We start from the raw sequence: 17,831 nt of genomic DNA, 5'->3' as shown, positions 1-17,831 counted from the left end.
GCTGTTAACAACTAATCTTCAATTAGTGTTTCAACAGGTATTGGCCACTCTCTGGGTGAAGGTACCCCTAGTTTGCCTTCTAAATCTCCTCCTCCTCCTTACTCCAAATTTATGTCCTCTACTTCTGAAGTGGAGGAAAAGGTTCCGCAATTTACTCCATTTAAAACAGTTCCATTTATCTGTCTCGGTTCCTCTGTTTCTAGTCTGTTTCTTTCAATTCTGAACGAAAACTAATTTTGTCAAATTTAGTAAGAAATATTTTTAATTCCAGTGAAAAAGATGGCATTCATTACTGTCACATAGTGTTAAAAGGTGCAGTGTCATGCTGAAATTTTAATAATTGGAGCACAGATTAATCCAGTTTCAATTTTGTCACCATATTATCCATTCTGAAAACTGCATTCTGCAAGCAAAATAATTTTTTACTAAAGCACTGCAGTGTAATGGAGATTTCCTAACAAAATAAGGCATACCTTGAAGAAAAATATAAACCTGCAGTGCATAGTGCTTTCTTTAATCAGATGCTGAAATAATTAAACCAAGTCTTGTTGCAGCCTCACGACTTTAACGTATTAACAACAGGGGTACTATTCCCAACTGTTTTTTTGCTGGTAAATATACTCGATAGGTTGTGCAGAGAGGAAGAGTGCATGCTTGTGTGTGTGTCTGAGAGACTGCGTGGGCGTTTGAGTGTGCGGATGAACAGACTCTGTGGGCGTTGGCAAGCTTGCTTCAGGGGAAAAAAAACCATGAATTTAAGATTTTATGTAACAAATGAAATTCGTTTTTGGTAGGAAAAATGAAATATGAGGAAGTGTTAATTTTACTACTATTAGGTAAATCTGAACCAGTCACACTTTTAACAGTTCCCATTAAGGTCTATTAATCTCAGACAATCTGATATATCAAATAGTCGTCATGCACCAATATTTAATTTTAATAATTTGGTATGAGTAACTTGGCTATTACTTCTCGTGTTCCCTGTACTTTCTTTTATTTTGCAGCTATGTTGAACACATTTGTTGTGTGAGGATCTTTGCCACTGATTTCCAGGAATTGTGCAATCTGAAAAAATTGGTTAAATCATTGAACAAGAAAACGCACAAACCACAGGAGCAATTAATTTTTCGATTCATGTTTCATATCTGTTAGAATGCTATGTCTGTGCATCGGAGAAGGAATGCTTGATGCAAAGTACTGTTTCATCAGATGCAGCACAGGCCACATTTGGAGGCTCAGGACGCACAACGGTGCTGTACTGTTGTATCTCTCATCCTTCATTGAAGATGACTTTGGAACGTTGAGCACCTGAGCCGTGCACATAACCATTTGCAATCCCATTGCAAATTCAACAAAATCAGTAGAGAATATGTCATTTCAGCTTCAGAATTCCCAATGGTTTTGCCTTTCTTTAATCTTTCACCAGAATGTTTTGTACAGTGTTTAGCAAGGAGCAGTGTCAGGATTAGTGTCACTTACTCAAAAATAGAAGTTTACTACATTTATCTATGAAAATAAAACGTTCAGGTTCTGGAAATCTGAAACAGACAAAATCCTGGAAATGATTAGTAGGTCAAGCAGTACCTGTGGAATGAGAAACAAGTAATAAATAGGTGGGGTTGAAGACCGTTGGTTAGAATCCAGTTCTGAGATGAGAAAACATTTGTTGGGTCTTTGAGAAACACTAGCATTTTCTTTCCACAGATGCTGCCTAGTCTGCTGAGAGTTTTTAGTTTTTGTTTTTGTCCCAATACGGCAATCTAATATCTAAATACCAATGTATAGTTTTGTAATCAAAGATGGTAAATTAAGTGAGGACATAATTAATTTGATACCCTCCAAATAAGCATTATTATGTTTCCAAATAACCATTTAACTCATCTGAGGACAACAGGTATTCTTGTAACCCAAATATGAAACATAACATATGCTGGAAAATAAAACTGATTGCTTCAAGTACTCTGCAATTTAGGTATTGTCTACAGAGGGGAACTGACTCATTGATCTGACATGAAACATTAATTCTGTCAGTGTCTCTGGGGAAGTTGCCTAACGTACAGATTTTTTAAAAGATATTTGCCAAGTGCATTTTAACCTGTGCCATCAGTCTTCTGGCTATATGCTGGCATATTTCCACAATTGAAGTCTGGAAAATTGTAATTTTGCTAACATTTTTTAGAAGCCAATGTATTAAACGTGTAACGGGAAACAGTTTGCAAAAAAGACCAATGAAGTTTGAAGAGTACACCTGTGTGTACTGTAATTCCAAAGTATGGTGACTTGTGCATGCATGATCCATGCAAAAAGAATTTCCCTGTGCAGGGCACATGTGACAATATGGCATAATTGAACCATTGAATATCCTGGAGTTTTTTAAGCCAATTTTGGAAGGCATTACCGATTTAACATCACTGGAGATGGCAGTGGCTGTATTTCCTGGCTATCATTAATATTTTGTTGCAAACTATCTGGAATGAAAAAGCATTTTCATTTGGCATGACGTAAAATAGTGAGTGAGAGTGGTGAAGCCCTGCAGTCAGTTTGTAGCTGGAAGCACCCACTAAAGGGAGTTCCAGGAATCTAAAATAATTTTCTTCAGCTGCTGCTTGTTCCTAATAGAACTGGCAGTTCACTCGTAAAAAAATTACTTGGCTAATGAAAATGCCACAGAACTTGGCAAACATGAACTTGCATTATTGCGTGCAAGCACAGAGGGATACATTTCTTTACAATTGGCTTTCAGGAATCTTAAATTCTGTGATTGGTCATATGATCTTAAATTCATGTCTGTTCTTTTTGAATTATGTCTGCTTTGTTATAATGGCAAAGCATCTTTGAAATCTTGTCGCAGAACAGAAATCTTAAAAATCAGCAACTGTACAATTTAGAAAATATTGCTATTAGTCTTAAATGAAGGTCATTCCTTTTGAAAAGTTGTAAATATTATTTTAACAAGCATTATATATGCAGATAGACTTAGTGGATGTTTCTATTTTTGGGAAGGGGCAAACATTATATTTGATATTTCATTTATTTTCCCACAGATGACTAGGATGGTATTGCCTGCCATGGTACAGCGGTGAGTCATTGAAGTCATTATTATTTATGGGAGATTCCTTCAAAAATCCTTTTAATAACTAATGCGGCTTGTTTCTCTGCTTATAATAACAATATTATAGCAGAGAATGATTCATGGGCATTATGAAATGTCTCCTTTTCAGGTTTGCAGCTATCGCTTTACGTGAACAATCTGAGTCATCATTCTAACATAACAATGTAGTTTTCTTCAGGAGATTCTGACAATTTAAAATCTGTCAATTTGGTATTTCCTTTGGATAACCTCACCAGCAAAAAGCACAAGTGAAAAGTGAGTCATCATTCATTGATCGTTTAACCAAGAATTGGCCATCCTCATAAGCAGATGAAAACTGGAAAAGCAGGTTAAGAGTGATTCTCCAGAGAATCCACAGCCAAGAACTGTGTACAGGTGCTTCTCAATTTACGATGGGGTTATGTTCCGAGAAACCCCTCGGAAACCGAAAACATCGTAAGATGAAATGCATTGAATACACGTGATCACGTGGCCAGAAGCGAGCTGCGGCTTGCTACAGGTCGCTGCCGTTTGCACCATCGCATAGTCAAAATATCGTAAGTTGAAGCATCATACTTAATGAATGGCTGTACTTAATCTATAACCCAGAAACTTCATTGTTCATTAGAACAATGTGCAATACCGGAACAGACGCTGTTAACTGTATGTTTGTGTTGTCATTTGTGAGCGGAGCACCAAGGCACATTCCTTGTATATGCATACTTGGCCAATAAACTTATTCATTCATTCATTCATTAGACCCACAATGTGCTTATACATGATGCTGAGCTAAACTAATCTTAACAGACTGTATGTGATTCATACCCCACCATTTCTTGCAAATTTGTGTGCCTATCTAAAAGCATCTTGTATGCCACTATCATGTTGGCCTCCACCAGCACATTCCAAGCACCCATGGTCCTCGAATAAAAATCTGCACATCTCCTTTGAACTTTGCTCCTTTCACTGTAAAGCTCTGCCCTCTAGTCTGACACTTCCACCCTGGGGAAAAGGTTTTCATTGGCTGCCCCATCAATGCTACTCATACTTTTATATACTTCTTTCTATCAGATCTTCTCCCAGCCAGGGCCGGATTAACATAGTAGCAAAAGTAGCATTTGCTACGGGCCCCGCCCTTTCTAGGGCCCCACGCTAAATGCTTGAAATTGGCAGGGCCGCTGTGTTGCGGGCGCCGCTCCCCAACTGCCGCGGTTTGAATGTATTGGCGGGGCTGCGCGGACCAATGGGCAGCCGGCGTGTCACCGCCCCGTTCCGCTGGTGGCGGCCGCCCGGGCCGGGAGGTGGGTTGCTGCGCGGCCTCCGTTGGGGGCTCCCGGAGGTCGCAACAAGGTGTGATGGCGGTCAGCGAGGTCTTGAAATCCCGGATTTGGATGTGCGGGTTTGGGTTGACTCGTGAGGAGTTTGGCAGAAATGCCGTGGGGAAAAGCTCAGCGGGTCAGAAAGAGAAACAGAGTTAATGTTTTGAGTTGGCGACCGGTCGTCATTCCCAAATCGCTTTAAGTCGGATGGTGGAGCATTGTGACTCCTTGTGTAAAGGTTGGAAGGTGGTTTCTAAAGTACAAGAGGGGATCTCTGCAGAGAAAGGGAAGGAAATACATCATGCCCTTGCATTGGGTGGCGATTGCAGTGTGAGCAAGTGCGGCCAGTGCTTGCTGCATGTGTATGGTGGTGCTGGAGACATCAAGGGGAGCTCTCTAATGTTTGTGGCGCTGGCTGTACACCATGTTCCCATTTGGGCGACTCGGCTCCCTGTTGGCCGGCGCCTCCCTCTCTTGCGAGCCGGGCTCACCCGCTTCGACCCCGGGCTCCACCGGCATCGTGTGCAGGTTTGCCAGGGACGTTGCCTTAGTCTGTGGGTTCTGGGGAGGGGAAAGGAATCGGGGGGTCCCGGCGGCTAAACATCCACCCAACCAACCAAGCATGTCCTCCAGGATAGCAGAGTCTGGCTCGGTTTGTCGGCTGCCGCGGGGAATTGAGCCAGACTGTTAATGGGGAGCCTGCGATTGGTGTCGGGGAATGGCTCAGTTTCTGACTGTTTTTTGTGGATTGAGTGGATTGTGGCCCGCTGCGTGACTTGGAGGCACTGATTAATGTTGCTCCCTCAGAGGGAGCGGCATTGAATCGGTGCTTCCAGGTCACGCAGCGTGTAGCAGTCCACTTGGATTGCTTGAACCTGCAGGAATTCGTCCAATCCACGGGGAGTGGTCAGGGTCTGGGTCAATCTTTGACCCTAGTCATGGGTTCCCCATTAACAGTCCGGTTTGGTTCCTTGCGGCAGCCGGAGGACCGAGCCGGACTCTGCTGTCTTGGAGGGCATGTTTGGTTGGGTGGGCGAGATGTCGCCGGGTTTTCTGATTCCTTTTTCCTTCCCAGAGCTTGCAGGCTGGGGCAGCGCCCTAGGTAAACCTGCACACAATGTCAGTGGAGTTTGTGGTTGAAGCGGGTGAGCCCGGCTCGCAGGAGAGGGTGGCGCCGGCCATTAGGGGGGGGTGGGGGCGCCTGCCCCGATGGGAACATGGTGTGCAGCTGGCGTGTTGACACTGGGAGAACTGCCCTTGGTGTCTCCAGTGCCATTGTTTGTATGAAGCGGGCGCTGGCCGCACTTGCTCGCATTGCGGTCGCCGCCCCATGCAGGGGCGTGATGTGTTTCCTGCCCATACTCTACAGAAATCCCAGCGGCATTTCTGTTGAATTTTGCACCGAGTTGGCTCAAGCCTGTGCATTTGACCCTGGATTTTGAGACCTCGCTGATTGTTGCTGCATTTTGTTGCGATTTCTGGGAGCTCCTAACATAGGTTGCGTGGCAACCTGCCTCCCAGCCCGGGCGGCCGCTATTGGTGGAGCGGGGGCACGTGGCCGGTGGCTGGGTGAGGTCACCTTGTCCCGTATTTAAGGCCCCTTTATAACATACTAGACCAGTGGACACGTTGTGCCCAAACCTATCCTGCATTGGTGCAGCACCCTCTGCTCCCCACTCCCCTCCTCTCCCTCCTCCCCCCCTCTCCTCCCTCCCCCCTCCCACCCCTCCCCTCCTCTCCTTCCTCCACCCCCTCCCTCCACTCCCCCTCCCCCCACTCCACCTGCCTCAACCCCTCTTATCCTCCCTCCTCCCCCCCCTCCCTTCCTAGGAGATAGATTTAAACTGTGAATAACTTAAAAAATATAACACCTATTTCAATGAAACTACCATTAGCACCAAAAGGACGACGGTGAGTAAGGTGGGCCTAAAATTGTCGCGCTATCGTGTACCGCTTTGGCTGTAGTTCAGGAACAAACAAACAAACAAACGAGAGGTTTAGTATATAGATGCTATGGGCCCTGCACTAGTTTAATCCGGCCCTGCTCTCAGCCTCTGCTCCAGAGAAAGCAATCTTGTTTTGTCCAACCTTTCCTTATAGCTAACGCCCAATCTAGCCAGCATTCTGATAAACCTCTTCTGCGCCCTTTTCCCTAACCAAAGTCCTGTGGAGCTGCTTCATGACTTCTCGACTCTTGTACTCAGTGTCCTGACTAATGAAAGCAAGCATACCATATGCTGACTTTGCCCTTCCATCTACTTGTGTTGCTAATTTCAGGAAGCTACGGACTTGGACCTCTCGGACCCACTGTACATCAATGCTGTGTAGGGTGCAGACTACACCAATATTGCTGGATATATCATAAAAAGAGGTTCCAACAAAGATCCCTGCAGAACTCCACTAGTCACAGACATCCAGCCTGAATAATCCCCTTCCACCACAACCCTTTTTCAACTAGTAGTAAGCCAGTTCTGGATCCATATGACTAAATCACTGTGAATCCTGTGCATCTTAATCTTCAGGATCAGTCCACCATGAAACACTTTATCGAATGCCTTATTAACATCTATATAGGCAACATCCACCACCTTATCCTCATTGGACAACACAAGAAGTAAGGCTATAATTAAAAATCAACATGGCTTTAGTCCTGTTTTTTTTACCACATTTAAACCTCACTTTTGTCATTCCTAATCTAAAAAATGCTATTCTATGATTGCAACCACATCTGAAAACAAATGTCTTGTACATGGTGAATTTTTTTGGAAGTTATTTTGCTTCAGGTATTTCACAACTGTGGATGAGCAATTATTCATCTGTCCAGTATTCAGGCCCGCAACATAATGAGTGTGCAGATTGCATTCTGTTTTGGCCGTATTTGGTGACCGAGAGGTTAAATTACGGTTCAAAAATCCAGAGGCCTACTCAAATCCAAGCAATGGAGTAGGGAAATTTATATTCAATTAAATTAAAACTAGCAGTGATTAATTGTGGTATTATATTTTTAAAGGTCAAAGGGCATCATCCTGAATGTGTCATCTGGTTCCGCATTGAATCCAGTACCCTTACTGACACTCTACTCTGCAACCAAAGTAAGACTTATTTATGCCTTCGTTTTGAACTAATGCCTCTTAGAAAAGAGTGAATTGAAGATTAACTTGTACTTGTAATCTGCTTAACATTGAACACATGCAGAATTGTAAAAATTATGAATATGATGTTAACTCATTTTGATGCACTTATTTTACCTGATTGTGGGTTCTATTGCCATTGAATAGAATCAAAATGTGAGAATTATTTTTGCCAATGAATTTCGGAAGCCAGGAGAGGAAAACATTAATGGTTGAAGAGCTCAAAACATTTGCTTCCGAATGTCATTTGCTTCATTAGATGGATATCTATAGTTTTGGAAGGGAATACTTTCTTGGGTTGAGGTAATAGTTAATGCAAAGTATTTGGAGAACAGAAGCCATGCTGTGCATAATTGGGGGTGTCAAATATTGACATCAATTTTCAGGGAGATTGGCAGTTAATTGTTGTGGAAGAAAGTTGAATTTTTCATGAGCCTCATTTTGGACAGGTAAATGGATGGGAAAAGTTTAGAGGGATATGGGTCACATTGGGCAAATCGGACAGCTAGATGGACCTCCTCACCTGCAATGATGATTTCGGTTGAAGGGCCCTGTTTCCATGATATATGACCGTGACTGACCTGTGGTCTGCTTTCTAAACTATTAACATAATAACTTGTTTTGAATACAAGGATGGCAAGAACCAAAAAGCAAACGGCACTATGAAAATGTGAAAAGTAGTTTTCATGGCCTCCAATCATATCACAGTAGTTTTATAACCATGGAAGAATTCTTAGTGTGTTTGCTATGAAAATCATGGCATCCAATATACAATGTTCCCACAAGCAGCAATTTGAAAATCGGGCTGTCTATTTTCAGTGATCTTGATCAAACAGTAATGCCTTTTGCCTGTTCAGAAGTGTACATTTCTGCTGATAAATCAGCCTTTATATTATAATTTTGGTTGACAGTAACTGTATCAGTACACTAAGGAGTCTCAAATCCATAATTTTTAACAGTATATGTCAGATTCCCATTTTGCTGTGCAAAGTTGTTACCTTTGTACAAAACTATAACCACCTGAATATACCTATTTCAGACAAAACACATTTTAACTTGTTTTAGTTCATGTTCTTGAAAGCTTACTAGAGTCATAATTGTAAAGTATGTAAAACTGAATATTGTAAAAAGAAATGCACTTCCATTAATAGTTGAGAAACCATGCAGCAAAGCATGGGAATATATTGTGCTGTATTATAAACAAGACCTTCCTATAGAGATTCTGACTTTCAGATTTTTAATCTCCATTCTGCTGTAGATGTTTGCTGTTTTCTGTATTATTCTTCAATATAATTATCCAAATTTCTGTTTTTAAAGAATCATTCTAATGCAGAAGAGTCTTGCATTGAATTCAACTGTTTGAATTCTTGATATTTTGTTTGAGTCGTCTTTTATTCAGTTGTCTTTTCACTAATCCGGATTAGAAGAAAGAAGCCATAGATGGTCTCGAATAGAATAGGAGATGGAACATTGAATACATGAAAATGATAGTTAAGCATGGAGATGAATGAAGGCTTTGGTTGCTAATGGACTGCATTGTGGGACATGATGAAGGCACAGCACAAATTCTGGATTTGGGTCGTCTTTTCAAAGAAGAATATGAAGTCAAAAACTCCAAAAGGGTGTTTAGGTCATCAAGCCTACAAATGGTTAGGTTCCATCTTAGCTATTAGAATGGAGTTGGCATTGTTGTCACATCAGACATGTATTTTCCACTAATTATTTGGAGGAAGTTTCTGCATGTGCATAATTGAATAACTGAGCTGTGGTCCAAACTCTTGAAGGGCAATCGAAGGGTTGCAAGATGGTGATAGCTGCATCTTGGTATTTTCAATGTGCATTTGGAATCTATTGGTTTTCAAGGTCATTGGAATTCTCGGGTTTCAATGCAGGGCTTGACAAGCCTGTGCGAAATCCTAAATCTAACTCTTGCAGGTGAAGCAACACACCAGGATTAAAATTCCTAAATGAAACCAATTGATTGTTTAATGCCCAAACTTGAACAATATCTTTATGTTTCTCTCTCAATACTTTATTTCCAACAGGCATTTGTGGATTTTTTTTCACAAGCACTCCATGCTGAGTACAAGAGCAAGGGGATCGTTGTCCAGGTAAACGGAGCATATTTTGGAAAGTACCCTTGTGGTTACTATAGGAACAAATGCTGTCGTAGCAACTAATAAATCTGGTTCAGATTGGCAGTATGACACTGATGATAGAAGGGAAGTAATAAGTGTTGTTGAGAAAACAAAAAGGTATACGATCTTAAAAGCAGATCACAAAATAGAATTCAGTCCATAATAGCATTAAATGATCTGAAGGCTATATACAAAATTTAACTTGGTAAAACTTTACTATTGGCAAAAACATTGAAACCATGTATGTATGTCTTTTGAAAATGTTCCCATTTTGATGTATGTAGAACTTGACTTTTCAATTAATGTTTTAGTTGATGAGATTAATCCACTGTGGCTTTGTTTTTTAAATGTTTAAAATCTAGTCACATTTAATCTTCTTACAGTTACACAGATTTGTTTTAAATTATCCCACTTGGACAATAAACAGTACTGTAATGAATGGATTTAAATCTTATTGAAACTTGCATTTTCTAAAATTATGGGCGGGGGATATCCAAAATTTTATTAACTAATTTCTATCCTTGATGTTTAGATAACCAAAGGAAGAGATTGTTTCACGGTATTCCTGTATTTATGGAGATTTCTTCCTTAAAATCTGGCATTTGGTCATAGATTATTGTTGTCAAACATTATTTTACCGTATCAGCATTCTGAATTAATACTCATGCTTATTCTTCAGACTGTATATGTGTTAGAAGAATAAACACTCCAATAGTGCATTCTATACTAGAAAGAATGGGGTTTTAAACTCAAAATAAACTATAAACAAAATAAAATATGAATCAAAATAAAAGAGAGAGAGGGGGAAACTAGTTCTGCTGTTCATATGAATTAACACATGTTAGACTTTTGAAATTAATGGTATTATGGGAGCTTGTTCGTATGTATTGCTGTTCGTATTTCAGGCTTTAGTAATACAGGAGTGGCCTACACTTCGGTAATTCTTGATGTGATTTAAAGGAGAGTTGTGTCCATAGTTAAGTTACAACACATCTACAAAATCATAACTTATTAGGTGCTTCAAAATAATTTGTAATATTTCCTCCTAGTCTGGATCCTAGACCATCACAAGTCATGGAATTCATTTTCAGATTATCTAATGATTTGTATAACAACTATAAAAATAATCAAGACAGTAGCTAAATAACCATGAGCATAATTGGTTTTATTACTCTTTCAGGGAAAGGAATCTAGCAGCATTTTTTTTTTGTTTGACCTATGTGTGCCTCCTTGCATTCCATAATAAATATAATTGCTAGCATCATCTACTAAAGAATTTTGGAAAACAATAGCCATTTTGTCCATGGTGCACATTCTGCCATTTGTTATGACTGTGGTTGATTTTGTACCTCAGCCCAACTTTCCAGTATTAATCCCATATTGTTGATAGATTATTGAATATTAAGGAAATCGATATTTTTAAGTGTGCCTTCAGTGATCATTTCCATAACCCTCCTGTGTAGACAATTCCAAAGACATGCTACCCTTATTATCTTCTCTCATTCCAGAATGACTGTTTATTGAGGCTAATCCTCTAATTGTGGATGCACAATATTCCAGATGCCGTCTCGTCGAGGCTCTATTTAGCTGCAGTGAGGCCCAGTGTACACCTGTGCTGAAATTGTCTTGCAATGACGGTCAATATTTTTGTCAAATGGGAAATGAGAAAAGCAGATACAAGGAACTGCAGATGCTGGTTTACAAAAAAAAAGAGACAGTGCTCGAGTAACTCAGTGGATCAGGCAGCATCCCTGGAGAACATGGATATGTGATTTTTTGAGCCGGGACCCTCCTGCAGACTGATTGTGGTGGGTGAGGAGGGGCATGACAAAGCTTGGCGAGTGATAGGTAGATACAGGTGGGAGGGGAGGGGGGGGGGGTAGGGTTGATAGGCAGATGGTTGGGCAAAGGCCAGAGATGAAAAGACAAAAATTGTGAAATGATAGAGGAAGTGTAAATTGTGAAGCCAGAGGAAGGGAAATAGTCAGGGGGAGGGAGAAGGGGAAAAATAGGTTCAAGTCCAGGTAAGGCACAGGGAAGAGAGGGAAGAGAAAAATAAATAAAAAGGGTTTTTGTGTAGATTTGTTACCCAAAATAGGTGAATTCCATGTTCATGCCATGAGGTTATAACCCACCCATGCAATATATGTGATGTGGATATGAATATCCATGTTCTCCAGAAATGCTGCCTTCCCCCCCTGAGTTTCTTTTTTTTGGGGGGTGGAGGGGGGGAACAAAATGTTTGGTTAAAGGATGACGGCACCTGGATGTTTGGGGCTAAAATCAGTTCATGTTTATAAACTAATTTTCCTTAATTCACTCCCTTAATAATCAAGTAAGCAGTATCTCCCTTCAGGAAGGCTTGGCACTAATATACAGTTAAACTAATCTACTCACAACATCACTGACCTGAAACTCATAGCTGTTGGGTGTGTAGGAGCTGGTGAGGGGTAATTAACTTTGTCCTGTCCTTGCCTATCTACCTATCAATAAGAGTCACACTAATAAAAAGGTGATTTTGTGCAAAAGTGTTCCGTGTTTTGTTCTAAGAACGTCTGTGGCATTGACATGTTCTAAATGTTCCGAATATTTATAGCAATTCAGAAGTGGCATCCATGAGGCACTGGGAGTTATTGTCAGCAAACTGAATTCCATCATAGAACAGTACAGCACAGGAACAAGCTGTACAGATCATAATGTTTGTGCCAAACACAATACCATGTTAAACTAATCCTCAGCCTGCACATCATCTATATCCCTCTATCCCCTACATTTCCATGTGCCTATCTATAAGCCTCTTAAATGCTTCTATCATATCTGCTACCACCAGCACCCCGGCAGTGTTTTCCAGCCACCCATCACTCTGTTTAAAAGAAAAATGAGCCCTGCATATCTCCTTTAACTTTCCTCCTCCTGAAGCTATGCCCACTAGTCTTTGACATCATCAGCCTTGGTAAAGCAGTCTGACTACCCTATCAATGCCCCTCATAATTCTGGATGGTTCTATCAGGTTGCCTATCAAGCTCTGCTCCACAGAAAACAATCCGGGTTTGTCCAAACTTCTCCTAATACCTAATACCCTCTAATCCAGGCAGTATTCTGGTAAAGATCTTCCGCACCCTCTCTGAAACCTCCAATACTTCCTGTTATGGGGTGACCAGAAATGCACGATACTCCAAATATAGCCGCACCAAAGATTTATAACACAAATCTACGACACAATTTTCCGATTCGTATTTAATACCTTGACCGATGTAGGCAAGCATTCCATACAGCTTTTTTATAACTTTATCTACTTGTATTGCCACTTTCAGGGAGCTATGGACTTCGAGCCCATGTTCGTCTAGAATCAAACCTGTTTCAATAAGCCCATGCCAGGAGCAGCACCATGCTTGCCTAAAAGTTGTCCCACAGCAGCAGGAGCACAGAATTAATGAATAGCAAAAGCAGCGACATGCAGTGGAGCTTTCAGTCATTGGATCAGCTCAAAGCTCTGGAGTTTTGTCTATCTAGTTGTAAATGTTGAACAATTAAACAGTTTTTAGAAGGGTCTAAGACCCTATCTAGCTCTTGGGAAGTTAGACAGGTACATGGATAGGACAAATTTGGAGGGATATTGGCCAAACGCAGGCAGGTGGGACTAGTGTAGCTGGGACATGTAGCTAGGCAACTTTAGCTGAAGAGCCTGTTTCCACGCTGTGTGACTCTGATTATGATTCAAGGTCTTCATAGTGGCTTAGCGTCACCATTTTAATGCAATTCAGGATGGGAGGATAAATAATAGATTTAATAGCAACGTGCATCCTAAGAATGAAATTTTTAATAAATGCTATTAGTTGTTTAGCTAGTTTGGACTAGTTTATTCAAAATACTAATGAAGAGTGCAAACCAATCATTGATCTGGAGGACCACGTCTTATTTTTAAGTTCAAATAAATTAAACTAACAACTTGTGGTGTTCCCTATTTGCACCATCCGGTGGCTAATATTTAAGATTTCTTTCCTCAGCAGGTAGTTTTTAATCTACTATATTGCTGAATGGTTACTGCGTATAAAGGGGAATATGAGATTGAGGTTGGAATCTAACCAGCCATTACCTTATTAAATAGCGGAGCAGATTTGAGGGGGCAAGTAGCCTATTCCTAATGTATTTGTCGTCTACAATTCTTGAACTGGCTTTTCACTCTGAACTTATTTTTGTTATAGAGCGTCCTTCCATTCTATGTGGCAACAAAATTAAGTAAAATCCGAACGCCAACTGTGAACAAACCTAGTCCAACCACCTATGTAAAGGCTGCCTTAAGTACAGTTGGCCTTCAGGCACAGACAAATGGCTATTTACCACATGCCATTATGGTAAGAATGCAAATTTTTTCCACATTGGTTTTGCAAATTGTTAGCTCTACAAAATGCATCTTTAAAACATTTAATACATTAAAAAATAACTCTTGTGATATCTTGAGCTCAAACACAGAATAACAAGTTAACTCACTGCTGACCAGAACATGACTGCACAGCTGTACTGTGGTTTATTGAATAATTTACAATCCTCCAACCAAAGGTGGCGCTATTACAACTCCTTCCACACTAATAAAAAACATTTCCTTGTGGACATTTTGTTTTGAATAAAACCAACGGCATGAAATTATTACAATTTTGTCTGATAGTTTACTTTTATATAACCTGAATAAAATGAGGGCATCATGCATATATGTTGCATATACAATGATATGTGCATTTCAGGAAATAACTTCACAAATTTAACCAAACCACTGTCAACCCCACTTGAACCTCCATTTTCAGGCTGATTCAAACTCTCACTAACTTGTGTACCTTCTTTTACCATTTCTGTTTCATCTGGTACCTGTACTTGAGTGGTAACCCAATTATCTGACTCGTCTAATTGATCTGATTTCAACCCTGTCTGTGCTTGCATAGGCATGACATGGTCAATGTGTACTTTTCCACTTCCAAACATCTTGACCAAGTATGTCCGTGGTCCGCACTTTCCCACTACTCTTCCAGGTAACCACTTCACCCACTTGTGATGATGGTTTTTCACCTTTACCTTCTGATTCAACTCAACACTCATTTCCTTTACACTACTTCCGTCATGATATGCTTTTTATTCACAAAATGCTGGAGTAACTCAGCAGGTCAGGCAGCATCTCGGGAGAGAAGGAATGGGTGACGTTTCGGGTCGAGACCCTTCTTCAGACTGATGTCGGGGGTGGGACAAAGGAAGGATATAGGTGGAGACAGGAAGATAGAGGGAGATCTGGGAAGGAGGAGGGGAAGGGAGGGACAGAGGAGCTATCTGAAGTTGGAGAAGTCAACGTTCATACCACCGGGCCGCAAACTGCCCAGGCGAAATATGAGGTGCTGCTCCTCCAATTTCCGGCGGGCCTCACTATGGCACTGGAGGAGGCCCATGACAGAGAGGTCAGACTGGGAATGGGAGGGGGAGTTGAAGTGCTGGGCCACCGGGAGATCAGTGGCGTTAATGCGGACCGAGCGCAGGTGTTCAGCGAAGCGATCGCCGAGCCTGCGCTTGGTTTCGCCGATATAGATGAGTTGACATCTAGAGCAGCGGATGCAATAGATGAGGTTGGAGGAGGTGCAGGTGAACCTCTGTCTCACCTGGAAAGAATGTTTGGGTCCTTTGATGGAGTTGAGGGGGGAGGTAAAGGGACAGGTGTTGCATCTCGTGCGGTTGCAAGGGAAAGTGCCCGGGGTTAGGGTGGTTTGGGTAGGAAGGGACGAGTGGACCAGGGAGTTGCGGAGGGAACGGTCTCTGCGGAATGCAGAGAGGGGAGGGGATGGGAAGATATGGCCAGTGGTGGGGTCCTGTTGTAGGTGACGGAAATGTTGGTGGATGATATGTTGGATCCGCTGGCTGGTGGGGTGGAAGGTGAGAACGAGGGGGATCCTGTCCTTGTTGCGAGTGGGGGGATGGGGAGCAAGAGCGGAGCTGCGGGATGTAGAAGAGACCCTAGTGAGAGCCTCATCTATAATGGAGGAGGGGAAGCCCCGTTTTCTGAAAAACGAGGACATCTCGGAAGCCCTAGTCTGAAACACCTCATCCCGGGCACAGATGCGGCGTAGACGGAGGAATTGGGAGTAGGGGATAGACTTTTTGCAGGGGACCGGGTGGGAAGAAGTGTAATGATATGCTTTTTGTTTCTCCTGTTTCTCTTCTACTATTTGAGGCAAGTTTGGTTTCAACAGTGAAAACCTTGTTCTGGGTTTTCTTTTCAAGAACAGTTCAGCTGGTGTTTGACCAGTAGTGGTGTGAGGTGTGTTTCGATATGTAATCAGAAAGTTAGCCAGTTTGTGAAACAAAGACAACTGTCTTTTTTAAAAATTTGAATCCAGCAGTTCTTTGACTAATGTATGCTTCACAATTTGCACTGTGCGTTCTGCTGCTCCATTGGAAGCGGGATGGTATGGAGCTACTCTAGTGTGTTTTACAGCATTCCCTTTCATGAATTGTGCAAACTCTTGTGAACAGAATTGTGGTCCGTTATCAGACACAATTTCCTCTGGAAATCCATAGGATGCAAACAATCCTCGCAAAATGTCTATCATTTTGCTGGATGTTGTTTTTTTCATCGAAAACACCTCAATCCACTTGGAGTGACTATCAATCACAATGAACAATTGTTGTCCATCTAACTCTGCAAAGTCAATGTGTAATCTTTGCCACACTCTAACCGGCCATTTCCATGGCTGTAGCAGTACTGTGGGTGGATTCTTTCCAACTGCTTGACATGCGCTACACTTTCACCGTTTGTTCTATGTCCTTATCTAGACCAGGCCTCCATAGATAGCTTCTAGCTAGACTCTTTGTTAGATATTCCCAAATGCTGATCATGAAGATCTTCTAGCAATTTTACTCCATATTTTTCAGGTATTACAACTCTCGCTCCCCACATGACACAACCTTGCTCTACTGAGAGTTTGTTCCTACGTACAAAGAATGGTTTCAGTTCTGCCTCTGAATTCGGCAATTTGTTTGGCCATCCATTTGTAATATATTCCTGCACTCTTGACAAAAATCTGTCACTGCAAGTAACCTTCCGAATGTCCCCTGATGTGATAGGTAATTCATCTACATGAGAGAAGTAAAACAAGTCCTCTCTGTTTGGGGTAACCTCCGATTCCAAAGGTAATCTAGACATGTCATCAGCATTGCTGTGCTCTGCTGCCTTACGATACTGAATATCATACTGGTATGCAGACAATATCAATGCCCATCTTTGCATTCTGGCTGCTGCGAGAGTTGGTACGTGTGCTTTTGGATTTAGGATCACTGTCAACGGCTGGTGATCTGTCTCGATTACAAACCTTCTACCATACAAGTATTTGTGAAAGCTCCTAACGGAAAAAATCAATGCAAGAGCCTCTCGCTCTATTTGCACATAATTTCTCTCACTGGCATTGAGTGTTCTAGACGCAAATGCTATTGGCCTTTCCTCTCCATTTTCTAACACGAGAGATCACAGCACCAACACCGTATGGTGAAGCATCACATGCTAACTTCATCGGCTTATTGACATCGTCATGAACAAGCATTGAACTCTGCCAACTGAGCTTTACATGACTTAAAAGCTTGATCACATTTACGTGTCCACTTCCATGGTACATCTTTTCTCATTAGCTCATTCAAGGGATGTAAACAGGTGGACAGATTTGGCACAAACTTCCCATAATAATGCACTAATTCTAAAAAGGATCGGATCTCAGTTATGTTTCTGGGAGTGGGCGCATTCTTGATCGCATCAACTTTATCCATGATCGCATCAACTTTACGCACACCATATGACCATCCATTAGTTTCATGCTCGCTATTACAGATAGTATTGTATTTGATGTTTATTTGATTACTTGAACTTAAATATCTTGGCTTGGATTCAAATATGTCTCCATCTAAATAGTTCAGCACCAACATCAAAGAGATGGAACTCTTTGCCTCTTCTTTCCCCCTATCCATCTCTTGGAACTTAATATTACAGACCAAATTTGTTTGTAGTTTTCATTTGAAAGACAAATGTTGGTTTAAAAATGGTGTGCGTGGTAAGTGTACATCTAAAAATAGCACATAACAACTTTTAAATCCCAGTTTACTTAATTTTTAAATTCATGGAAAAGTT

The 17,831-nt window shown here is 41.4% G+C and overlaps 1 protein-coding gene across 1 annotated transcript in view; it reads left to right on the top strand.

The window, feature by feature from the left end:
- Nucleotides 1–17,831, top strand: part of hsd17b12a (hydroxysteroid (17-beta) dehydrogenase 12a) — a 54,848-nt gene that overhangs the window by 36,155 nt on the left and 862 nt on the right. Inside the window, exons 7-10 of the mRNA XM_078415285.1 lie at nt 3,045–3,079; nt 7,421–7,502; nt 9,587–9,652; nt 13,885–14,034. Of these exons, the coding sequence (XP_078271411.1) occupies nt 3,045–3,079; nt 7,421–7,502; nt 9,587–9,652; nt 13,885–14,034 (333 nt within the window). The remainder of the gene's footprint in view (nt 1–3,044; nt 3,080–7,420; nt 7,503–9,586; nt 9,653–13,884; nt 14,035–17,831) is intronic.

The sequence above is a fragment of the Rhinoraja longicauda genome, chromosome 18, assembly GCF_053455715.1.
Source record: "Rhinoraja longicauda isolate Sanriku21f chromosome 18, sRhiLon1.1, whole genome shotgun sequence".
Classification (NCBI taxonomy): domain Eukaryota; kingdom Metazoa; phylum Chordata; class Chondrichthyes; order Rajiformes; family Arhynchobatidae; genus Rhinoraja; species Rhinoraja longicauda.
Note: the sequence above shows the minus strand (reverse complement) of the source record. Positions and strands in the feature narration are given on the sequence as shown.